At 52.1% G+C, this 12,380-nt stretch overlaps 1 protein-coding gene across 1 annotated transcript in view; it reads right to left on the reverse strand.

Moving 5' to 3' along the window:
• LOC104663056 overlaps nt 1-5,560 on the reverse strand; it is a 31,310-nt gene extending 25,750 nt beyond the window's left edge. The window contains exon 1 of the mRNA XM_010364185.2: nt 5,175-5,560. Within this exon, the coding sequence (XP_010362487.1) occupies nt 5,175-5,506 (332 nt within the window). The 5' untranslated portion in view covers nt 5,507-5,560. The remainder of the gene's footprint in view (nt 1-5,174) is intronic.
• Between the last annotated feature and the right edge of the window lie 6,820 nt (nt 5,561-12,380).

A 12,380-nucleotide genomic window follows, 5' to 3' on the forward strand; every position in this document is an offset into this window, starting at 1 on the left:
CAGTGTGGAATGATGTGGCTTATAAGTGGCTCTAGGGGAACGAAAGTTTTGAAGTATTTTAGGGTTCAACAGCATTTGAAGGGAAAGGACAGTCCTTGTTAGGTGTCAAAGTTGAGGGGTTCTGGAGAGTTACCAGGCCCCACAGTGTAGGCTCAGAGCTGTGGGACAGCGGGCAAAGTGTTATGCCTGAGACCAAAAGGGAAGGGGCCAAACGAGAATTATACCTGGTCTGAAATACAGTTGTCTCTCCGTGTCCCAGGAGCATTGGTCCCAGGAACCCTGTGCATACCAAAATCTGAGGATGCTCAAGCCCCTTTTATACAATTGTGTGGTATTTGTATATAACCTACACACATCCTCCTCATACATCTTACTCTGTTACTTCCAGTGGTACAATCTCAGCTCACTGCAACCTCTACCTACGAGGTTCAGGCGATTCTCCTGCCTCAGCTTCCTGAGTAGCTGGGATTACAGGCAGGGGCCACCATATTTATTTATTTTGAGATGTGGTTTTGCTCTTGTCACCCAGGCTGGAGTGCAATGGTGCGATCTCAGCTCACTGCAACCTCCACCTCCCAGGTTCAAGTGATTCTCCCGCCTAAGCCTCCCGAGTAGCTGGGATTACAGGCACCTGCCACCACACCTGGTTTTTGCATTTTTAGTAGAGATGGGGTTTCACCATGTTGGTCAGGCTGGTCTTGAACTCCTGATCTCAGGTGATCCACCCATCTTGGCCTCTCAAAGTGCTGGGATTACAGGCGTGAGCCACTGCTCTTGGCCTTTCCACATGCTTTAAATCATTTCTAGAGTACTTGTAATATCTAATACCACATAAATGCCATGTAAATAGTTATTACACTGCATGGTTTTTTAATTTGTACTATTATTTTTTTTAATAGACAGGGTCTTGCTATGTTGCTCAGACTGGACTCCAACTCCTGAGCTCAAGCAATCCTCCAGTCTTGGCCTCCAAAGTGCTGGAATTAGAGGCATTAGCCACCTACAGCTGGCCCATTTATATTATTTTTTTATTGTCTTATTATTATTTATTTTTGCTTTCTCGAACATTTTGGACCCTAGGCTGGCTGAATCAGCCGATGTGGAACCCCCAGGTAAGCAGGCTTGATTGTATTACTTTGGGCCTGTCTCACCTTCTCCCTAAAAGGCCACCGCAGCTATCCTCCAATGCCAGCAGGGTCTCCCTACCTCCCACCCAGCACTATGAGGCTGGGTGTCCAGGGCAGGGGGTGGCTGGTGGTGGCCAGGTTGTGACAAATTCAACAATGTTTTTTTTCTCAGCAAGTTATCAAGAACTATTTCTCTGTCTTTCAGGCTGGAGGTGAGGGATTTCTTTTTGTGTTTTTCTTTCAGACACAGTCTCGCTCTGTCACCCAGGCTGGAGTGCAGTGGCATGATCTCTGCTCACTGCAACCTCTGCCTCCGGGTTCAAGTGATTCTTCTGCCTCAGCCTCACAAGTAGCTGGGATTACAGGCGCGCACCACAACGCCCAGCTAATTTTTGTATTTTTACTAGAGACAGGGGTTTCACTATGTTGTCCAGGCTGGTCTCAAACTCCTGGCCTCAAGTGATCCACCCGCCTCAGCACCCCAAAGTGCTGGGATTACAGGTGTGAGTCACCGCACCCAGCCCTGGAGGCGAGGGCTTTCTATTTGCTTTGGGGTTTGGGAAGCCAGTTCACCACCACTCTCCTTGTGGTGATCATGGACAAGGACTGATCAGTGTTGACCATGTGGCCCAGGATTTTAAACTCACTTTAAACTGACTTCACCCCTCACTAGTGGTGGATTGCAGAGTAACAGGGGGTGATAGCGACAGTAGTCTTATCCACTTTCAATTCAAGTCCATTTTAATTAATCTTGTTTTGAGATGAGGTGACAGCCTTGGAGGATGTCTAATGCCAGGATTAGGAATCAATTTGGTTCAAGAAGTCAACAGACACCCCCAACCCCCACCACTCTCAAGCCAGTTCTGTCTCCTCTGGTGGACCCTCCCTTGCTGTCCCCACTGTCCTATCGACTGAGTATGGAAAACACTTTCCTCATAAGGAGTTACTGATCTGGCAAGAGGAGGGTGAACTCTGTCCAGAGGAGGCATGGGAATCGGGCAAGAGCTGCTGGGACCGTGCGGGGTGAGGTGGGATGGCTGAGGGCCCCTAATGACAGTACAGAGTAAGAGCCACCGGGCGCCACAGAGGTCAGAGCAGGGCCCTGGGGTGAGCCTGGTGGGTCAAAAGCTCTGTGAGTGGGAGAGGCAGGAGTTTCTGCCAAGCTTTCCCCAGGTGCCACTGCCTGCCCCAGGTGCAGTAACCCACAGCCAGGGACACAGGAGAGGGTGTACTCAAACCGTGTCATGCCTCCGTCAGTATGGATCCCCTTATAGACCCTTATTTTTCCTTTTGGCATCAACTCAAGGCATTTTACTCTATTTAAATATTTGCAATACTAGTTAATGAAAAAAAAATGTAGGCTGGGCATGGTGGCTCACACCTGTAATCCCAGCACTTTGGGAGGCTGGGGTGGGAGGATCACTTGAGCCCAGGAGGTTGAGACCAACCTGGGAAACATGGTAAGACCCCATCTCAACAGAAAATTTAAAAATTAGCTGGGCGTGGTGATACATGCCCGTAGTGCTAGCTACTCAGGATGCTGAGGCGGGAGGATCGCTTGAGCTCAGGAGTTCCAGGTTCCAGTGCGCTATGGTTGTGCCACTGTACTCCAGCCTGGGTGACAGAGTGAGACCTTGTCTCAAAAAAAAAAAAAAAAGCAGTGGGTTTTTTAGGGAGGGGAAGAGGGCAATATTTGCAATGCAAAAATCAAACAAGAAACTCCCCAGACCTCACTAGACTACATGAGCATAGAGGAAAGTTCTGATTTAGTGAACATATAAAATATCCATGAAAGCAAAGTGCTTTATCACTGATGGTACCTAATGGTTGCCACAGCACCCTGCTCCCTGGTTTATGCACCTTATCTAATCATTTTATCCCATGCCTCTACCAAGTAGGTCCTAACATAAGGGCAATTTTTATAGATGAGGAACCAAAGCCAGGAAAGGAAGTCCTATTTCCAAATTAGCACAGCTAGTGACAGAGACGGAGCTGGAAGGCGGGTCCTTAACTCAAAACCCATATCCTTACTGGAACACTGGGGCCCCAGTGGGGTCCTGAGATGCCTTACGAATAGAGAAAAATGATTGGCACCAGGTATATCAGTGACCTGCATGGCACTGCCTCCCAGAGCCTGCACTAAACAGTTCATTCTCACAAATATGTCAGACAGACAGCTGTAGCTGCAGTACTGATTTGTGCTGTCTGGGAAGGAAGGATCTGCCAACCAAGGCAAATTTCAGGGCTAGACAAGAAAACTTCCTTGTTTTCATGTGATATTCATTACCGAGTATCACGAGTTGATCTTCAGTCTCACCGGCTTTCTTGCAATTTCTCCAATGCACCAAACACAGGGCCTTTGCACTTACTAACCCTTCTGCCTGAAGAGCCGTCCCCCTCATCCTTCTGTAGGTTTCTCCTCAATGACTCATTGCATACAGCAAGGACTCTGTAAATATTTGTCGCATGAATGAATGAGTCCTGCCTAGTTATTTTCTTATGCATAGATCTGATCACCTCTAGCCAGAGGCAATGTGTCCTATAACCAAGGGCAGCATCTTGTTCATCCTTGCGTCCTCCTACACCCCCCAGCCCAGGGACCAGTTACAAGGGCAGGTGTAGGGCTGGGGTGGCAAGTGGGTGACACAATCAATGGGAAGCACTGCATGGATGCTATGACGAGAAAGACCTGGCGGCCTGTCTAGGTTTAGCATTATTGATTTGCGATGCGTGCCAAGGGCAGGGGTGGGGTGTAAAAGTGCCATCCTCATGCCACCATGCCAGCTAGCCAAGGGATCCTGGAGGCCCAAGAGAAAGCTAGATTGGGAGGGGAGAGCAGGGCAGTCCTGGACAGTCTTGGCCAGCTTGGGGAAGCTCAGGAGACAGGCCACTAACCCATGTGGCAGTAGATGCCATTGGGCTCAGGATACCAACTGATGCTGCCTCCAGTTGCTCCCTCTGCTCCTGGATAGTCCTTCAAGGGGAATGTTGGCAAGTGCAGGCACCTCCCCTCTTCCTCAGCTGTGACTGCACAGCATTTGTGGCTTATGCAGGAAGATACAGGGGCTCAGGGGAGTGGCCATTTGCCCCAAAGATATCTCAGAACTGGGCAGAGGCAGAACTGGCTAACATAACTGCAGTGGGCCGTTTTGCCCCCTTAACGTGAGCTGGTATCTGCTAGAGTTTCACATGCACGTAGGCAGAGAGCCCAGCCACCCCTGGGCTCCAGGAGCCTAGTATGGATGCAACAGGAAGGCCCAGGCTCTGGAACCTTCTGCAGAGCCTAGCTCCTGTCTCCCACCTGACACAGAAACAGGCGCTGAAGCATGTGCCCTGTCGGTACTACAGGCCCCATCCACGTAACCTGAGAGAGGGGACCTCAGGAGCACTGGCACCTGCTGCTGCAGGCTAGGAGCAGGGTACTCCAGGGACCACCTCCCCGCAGTCTCCTTCCCCACTGGCGGCTCCCAGGCTGGACAGGGCTCCAGCCAGCAGGGGGCGCGCGCGTTCACCTCGGGGCCAGGTTGGCTGAAAGCCCCTCTCGCGTTCTCCTCTTCTAGAGCAAGTCTTCCAAAGCCTTGACCTCTTAGACAACGCTACTTTAGTGACAGAAGCACTTTTCCTTTCCCTTTCTTGCGAGTTTTTTTACAGCCGTGGGTGGCTAGTATCAATCCTTCCACTTTCCAGGTGAGGAGAGGAACTGGGGAGGTTGAGCATTTGCTGCAATCTCACCGTGGCCAGCAGCGCAGAAGAGCCAGGGTCCCCATTTTCCACCCGTGGACCTGTCGGCCTTCCTTGCACCACGCTGGAGATCGAGGAGGGAAGAAAGAAGTAGCCGAGCAAAACCCCAAAAAAGGAATCCTTTCTCCCCAGAGATTATGAAATCAAAGAACATTTTGTTGCTTCTTGGAAAGTCTTCCCCTTATGGAGGCTACACAATTGAACAGGGTTTTCATTATTATGACTATGATTATTAAAGTTGTTGGTCTAGTTCCCGGCCTCCTTCTTTGCAAACTTTCTCACGGACTGAGAAACACAAGCGTTTACCTGGGTGCACGCTGGGACGGGGCGAGCAGGTAGTGCAGGTTTCCAGGCCTCTCCTTCCCCGGAGCTTGGCTGCAGGACTCCCGCAAAATCTCCAAATGCCCCCGATTTGCGCGGTCACCAAGAAGCAGCCCGGCTCGGAACAAGCCCAGGCAAGCCCAGGCAGAGCCCGCCGCCGGGTCCTCCTTCCTGCCCGTGCCACCAGGCCCCGGGGCCGCGACGCGCCTCTCCAGCCCGGGATCCGGGGAGCTGGGTTCGTCCCAGACCGACGGGACGGCGGCATCTCCTCCACCTGAAAAGGAAAGGGGACCAGGTAGGGGCCAGGCGGAGCGCATGAGGGCGGCGCCAGCACCGAGCGATCCGAATCACGTCGGTGCGGGGGAGGGGTCCGAGCCTGGCCTCGGCCTAGGGCGCAGATGCGGTGCGCACCGCAGGGGGGCGGCGCGGGGACAGCTGCGTGGCCAGTCCCGCCGGGCACGGGGTCCTGGTCCGCATCCCCTTCACCGCCGCCGCCCGCCTGGGCTGGCGTTTCCCCAGCAAGAGCGCTTAGTTTGCGCAGCGCCCCTCGCCCACGCCGCTGCTGGGTCCCGGGGCGCGCCTACCCGGAGCCGAGGTCCCGGACTCCCCGGCCATCGCAACCCTTCCGGGGACTCCTCGCTCCTTCGCGGTGGGACCAAGGCCCGGGTGGAGCCGGGGCGGGGTGGGGGGGGACGGTAAAAAAGCAAACAAAAACCACGGGGGGCTCGCCGCGACGCCCAGTCCGAGGGCCTCTCCCCTGGAAGAGGGAAGAAACCCACGTCCTGGACGCGGGTGTGGGAAATGTCCCGGCTCTGGACCTGTTGTCTCTGCGACGTTGCCAGTCAGGAGAGCTCGGAGGGCCAATGCAGCCCCGGATTCAACAAGATGCGAAAGGACTTCTAAAGCCAGGAACCGGCACCCAGCCCCGGCCACCGCCCGCCGGCCCGGCGCCCTGCCCCCACTCACCGCGCCCCCAAGTTCCGGCGCCGCGGGCTGCAGGGGTGACTTGGCTCGGCGTGCCTGGGGGCACGGCCCTGCACGGCTCTCGGGTCCCGGGGGGCTGGGGTGGGAAGGGACACGGCCGGCGCGCGGCGCTGGGGAGCCGGGTGCGCCAGGCTGGGGACCTTGCGTGGGGCAGGGCTTGGCTCAGATGAGGGGCCGGGGCTCAGCCCCCAGCACCGGCCTTAAAGGTTCCCGGAGACGCAAAGTCCTGAGCGCGGAGCTGCCGCGGGGAGCATAGGTCAGCCCCCAGGCACGCTCCCTTCATTTCCCACAGTTTCCTCGCTGCTCTGGGCGCGCGGTGGGGCGCCCTTGGGGTAGGCAGGGAGGCGCTGGCAGGGGCAGCGCTGAAGACCTCCCGCCGCCATGGAGAAGGGGCTCCCCACCCACCCTCCTGCCCCAACCATTATAGATCCCAGCCAGTGCGCCCCAGGGCCCTTCCAGGACAAACTGCCCCCAGGACAAGCTGCCCCCAGGACCACCGCACCCCGGTATCCAGCGGACAGCAGATCTCTCTGCGCCCTTTGTAGGGGTTTCTGCCCTCAGGGTTGTTACGGGACAGAAATGGTTGCATCAGAAACAAGCCCTCCTCTCACACTCACGGTTTGCAGGACTCCAAACGGCCCCCGAGATCTCCACCTGCGCAAAAGGAAAGGGCTGATTCTCCTTGGACTCACGAGGCAACGGCTCCCCGGGTGAGAACGGGAGACTCACTCCTCCTGCACTGGGAGAAGGCGATTCTTTAGGAAGATGACAGGGAAGCGAATGCTACCCAGGTGCATAATCACATTTGGGCACTCTTGGGGGCCTGAGAGGAGGCCAGGGGTAACCTTCCCCCATTCTCACAGAGGAGGGGCGGTGAACCCATTCTCACAGGTGTCTGTGATGAGCCCATGTTTTCCAAACTCCTCTGGGATTCTAGGACAGTCCTAGAGAAGCAGTGAGCCAGCCAGCAGGTGAGAACGTCCAGGTGCAGGTGGATGGCTGCAGGTCAGGCCTACTTTTCCTACACCTGTTGCTGCGGGGCAATTCCATGCACACTCTCAGTCCAGGGTGCCTGTCACCACGGGGCAGGTAGGTGAAGGGCTTCTCAGATCCTCAAAGACTCAGAGGGATAAAAGGAGGCAGATGGGTCCTAGAGGCAGCCCATGGCAAGGGAGAGATCTGCTTTTTTTTTTTTTTTTTTTTTTTTTTGAGACACAGTTTCGCTTTTGCTGCCCAGGCTGGAGTGCAACGGCCCAATCTTGGCTCACTGTAACCTCCATGTCCCGGGTTCAAGTGATTCTCCTGCCTCAGCCTCCCGAAAAGCTGGGATTACAGGCACCCACCACCATGCCCAGCTAATTTTTGTAGAGACGGGGTTTCACCAAATTGGTCAGGCTGTTCTCAAACTCCTGGCCTCAGGTGATCCACCCGCCTCGGTCTCCCAAAGTGCTGGGATTACAGATGTGAACCACCACGCCTGGCCGAGGTCTGCTTTCGTGATCAGACAAAAGTGGGTTCCAACCTTGACTTACTACATGGCCTCGGGCAATGTGCCAGCATCTCCCAACCCCTCCCTGCACCCCCAAGTAATCTCATTCAATCTTCAAAAAGCCCTTTGAGATAAGTCCTAGGACTGCGGCATTTATAGGTGAGGAAATTAGGACCTGAAAGGTAAGACTGGGTTGGCCAATGAACACAGGGAGGAGAGCGGGGTGGACCCATGATCCAAGGCGTGGCGTCTGTTGGTTCTCCAAGCCCTCACTCCTCATGTACCTGCCACCCTGCCACAACTTTGCAAATTGCTTACCCATGCTGAGCGTGTGTCCTCATGTACACCGACAGCATCAGGCTCCTAGTATGGATGCAATAAGTATTGTGGAATGAATGAATGAATGAATGAATGAATGAATGAATGAAATGAATGCACACCTTCCTACCCGTAGGGTGATGATAAGGACTGTGCAAGACAGAGTGGCTGCACACAGTAGGCCCTCTCACGTGTGCAGTGGCTCTTCTAAAACATCTCTATGAAGCCCCTGTTGTGTTCCAGGCATTGAGGGAACACTGGTTCTCATTGGTTCTCTGTTCCTTGCAGACAGACCTGGGAGCATTCCCCTGGAGGTCCCCACCCTTGTGGGCTCTTTTTTTCTTGCTTTCCTTTCAGAGCCACCAAAATGCCTGGACCTGGGCAGCCAACAGTAGGATGAATCTGCTTTAGAGATACCAGACTGCCAGCTAGAGCATTGAAATAACCTGATTCTTACCCACTTTTCCATCCAGAGAGGCCACACCGAGTCTGGGCCTCATTTTTTTTTTTCTTTAAACATTTTTGTGTCGACAAAGAATGTTTTACAAAGGCCTCACTGTCTGCCAAACTCTGTCTCACTTCTCCCCAGCCCTGCCAGGCTAAGGACACCGAACCCACCTATATCTCCTCTAAAATCCACCCAGCACCAAGATAGCCACATCTCTAACCTACACCTTTAACGTACAGGCCACAGCCAAAAGGGCTTTGCAGAAAGGGAACCAAGAGGTAGCACAGACAAGCCTCCACTGTCTATCCCTGGCACAGCACGCCCACAACCCCAGAAACGGTACACAATGGTCCCTCAGGAAGCCTTTCCTTGAGTCCTGCATTTAACCACAGAGGCCCAGAGGCTCAGACGTGTTGGTGACTACCTGCTCGGCCTGCCCCAAGCTTTTTTTTTTTTTTTTTTTGAGATGGAGTCTCTGTCACTCAGGCTGGAGTGCAGTGGCATGATCTCAGCTCACTACAACCTCCGCCTCCTGCGTTCAAACGATTCTCCTGCCCCAGCCTCATGAGTAGCTGGAACTACAGGCACCTGCCATCATTCCCAGCTAATTTTTATATTTCTACTAGAGATGGGGTTTCACCATGTTGGCCAGGCTGGTCTCGAACTCCTGACCACAAGTGATCCACCCGCCTCAGCCTCCCGAAGTGCTGAAATTACAGGCGTGAGCCACCATGCCCTGCTGGCCTCCCCCTCTGAGATTACCTTTTCACCTCGGATGAGAAAAATGAACTCAATAAAGTGCTTGGGAAAGAAACATCTCGATCTAAGCCAATGGGAAAGCCCAGCAAGGAACCCAAGGAGCGCAGATCTCCAGGGAGCCCATGGCTCCATCTTGTTAAAAAGTGAGAATTTAAAAAGGAGGATGAGCTTAAGATCAGCCGGGGCAACATAGTGAGACCCCATCTCTACGAAAAATTGTAAAAGTAGCCGGACATGGTGCTGCAATAGTCCCAGCTACTCAGGAGGCTGAGGCAGGAGGATCGCTTAAGGCAGGAGGATCCCTTGAGGCAGGAGTCTGAGGCTGCAATGAGTCAAGATCATACCAGTGCACTTCAGCCTGGACAACAGAGGGAGATCCTGTCTCTAAAAATTAACCAATTAATTTAAAATTTTAAAAATAAATTAATTAAAGGATGAAAATGTTCTGGCTGGGCACGATGGCTCACGCCTGTAATCCCAGCACTTCCAGAGGCAGAGGTGGGTGGATCACCTGAAGTCAGGAGTTTGAGACCAGCCTGGCCAACATGTTGAAACCCCATCTCTAATAAATTTACAAAAATTAGCCTGGCATGGTGGCGCATGCCTGTAGTCCTAGCTACTTTGGGGGTTGAGGCAGGAGAATCACTTGAACCTGGAAGGTGGAGGTTGCAGTGAGCCGAGATCATGCCACTGCACTCCAGTTTTGGTGATAGAGCAAGACTGTCTCAAAAAAAAAAAAAAAAAAAAAAAAAAAGGATGAAAATGTTCTGGAATTAGATAGTGGTGATGGTTGTACAACTTTGTGAATATACTAAAACCTACAGAGTTGTATACTTTAAGATGGTGAAACTTATGGTATGTAGTTTTATCTCAGTTAAAAGGAAAAAAAAAGCCATCATTCCAATTCTTCCTTACTGACTGAAATATATGGTATAAACCCCACTAGTTGCCCGAAAGCCTCAGCACTCTTGATAAACAGTAACTCTGCTAACTGCGACGATCTAATTTCGGTAGGGAGTAAACAAGATCAGGCATCCTAGGACTGCAGCGGGTCTCTGCAGGGGACTGTAGTGGCCACAGCGGCCCATCATCAAGAGACCTGGGCAACCTGTCTCTTACACCCCCTGCAGACAGAACAAGAGGGACACCGGGCCCCAGACCGCACCCTGCAGAAGGAAGGGGTCTCAGCGGAAGGGGCTTTCTTCATTGCACCCTGAGATCAGAGAATTGCTTGGTGGCGTGATGGACAGGCCACCGTGTATGGGTGTGTGTGTGTGTGTGGCAGGGCAGGGGGTGATGCCACATGGCTGGGGGTGCTCCAAAGAGCCCACCTAGTACTTACAAGTCCCCATCTCTCAATAAGGAAGCCCAATTTGTTATATTGGCAAAGAAATTGCCACCAGATTAAAAATAGCAAATAAATGCAAGAAGTCAAAATGCTGTAGAAAGGGGGAAATTACTTTTAGGTGTTTACTTACTGTTTTGCTGACTGGACATTTTAACCAAATATAGCTTTCAGGTTCTGCTTATTTTCCAGAAGTTTATTTTCCTAAAACCATTCCTTGGCTCATGCATCCAATCAACCTTTTTTCCAATTAAATTAAGGACAGAGAGAGGTCAATGTATTCTTAGGAGATTGACAGTCAATGGATGGAATGATATTTAATACATAAAGATGTATTATTTAGCTGTCATATCAAGTCTGTATTGTATATGTTATGCACTGTTACGTGTTTTACAGACTTTCTCTTTTGATCCCCTCCACAGCTCTGTAAAATCCCTAGTATTATGCCCATTTAGCAGATGATAAACTGAGCCTCAGACAAGCTTCAGTCCCACAACCCTGTCTAAGGTCCTACAGTGTGTGAGACATGGGAGTTGGACCTCTGCTGGACCCCAAAGGCGGGGCAGTGAACACTCCCCTCCGCTCTGCGCCTCTGCAGAACACATAGGGCACCATTTCACAAAGGCAGCAGGCACAGAAAGAAACGCCTGCATTTTCATCATAATGCAGGGAAACCCCCGACCTCAAGCCTAGAGAAGTGAGATGCGTCCAGGTCTGTTTGCTGCCTGCATGTTTCATAAATACATCTAACAAGTATGTCCCATTTCTCCAGCTTGAGGTCAAAACAGGCCCAGTTCTCTTACTTTTTCTTTTTTTTTTTTTTAATTTCTTTGAGACAGAGCGTCACTTTGTCACCCAGGCTGGAGGGCAGCAGATCACTACAACCTCCACCTTCCGAGTTCAAGCGATTCTCCTGCTTCTGCCTCCTGAGTAGCTGGGATTACAGGTGCCCATCACCAGACCCAGCTAATTTTTGTGGGGTTTTTTGTTTTTTTGAGACAGAGTCTCACACTGTTGCCTAGGCTGGAGTGCAGTAGCGCGATCTCGGCTCACTGCAACCTCCGCCTCCCAGGTTCAAGGGATTCTGCTGCCTCAGCCTCCCGAGTAGGTGGGATTATGGGCGCCTGCCACCATGCCTGGCTCTTTTTTTTTTTTTTTTTAATTTTTAGTAGAGATGAGGTTTCACCATGTTGGCCAGGCTAATCTCGAACTGCTGACCTCAGGTGATCCACATGCCTCGGCCTCCCAAAGTGCTGGGATTACATGCGTGGGCCACTGTGTGCAGCCCCAATTTCCTTTTGATGACCAAACTGACTTCAAGCTCCACTCCTAAGGACTGTGGGAAGGGCGTTTTCCCTCTCCAAGGATCCTCGCACCTAAAGAACCCTGGGAGCACCAGCTTACCCCAAGGCTGCCAGTCAATGTCCAATAGGATAGCCACCAACTACATGTGACTATTTGAATTAATTAAAATTTAAAATTCAGTTCCTCATTGTATTCGCCCACCTGGCTAGTGGCTACTGTATTGGACAACACAGCTCTAAAATCTCTGCTGCATTAAGCCAGAGCCTCAGAAAGCTGCAAGCCTGGGCTGCACCCCACAGAGACTCACTGTCACTGGTTACATGCAGGGGCCTCACAAGAAAGCCCCATAACACCACTCTCTACCTGCTGTACTTACTCTAGGGGTCTTGAACGCTGTTGATTCCATGAAGTACGGTAGGTATTGGTAGGGGTCTCCATGACAATTCACATTGGTGGTCTGGGATCCCCAAGCAAATGCAACATAGGATGCAGATTCCTTTGGTCACCAAATCATCCTTTGAACTAGTTGAAGGCTGAAGAAGG

The sequence above is a fragment of the Rhinopithecus roxellana genome, chromosome 12 (assembly GCF_007565055.1).
Source record: "Rhinopithecus roxellana isolate Shanxi Qingling chromosome 12, ASM756505v1, whole genome shotgun sequence".
In the NCBI taxonomy this organism is placed as follows: domain Eukaryota; kingdom Metazoa; phylum Chordata; class Mammalia; order Primates; family Cercopithecidae; genus Rhinopithecus; species Rhinopithecus roxellana.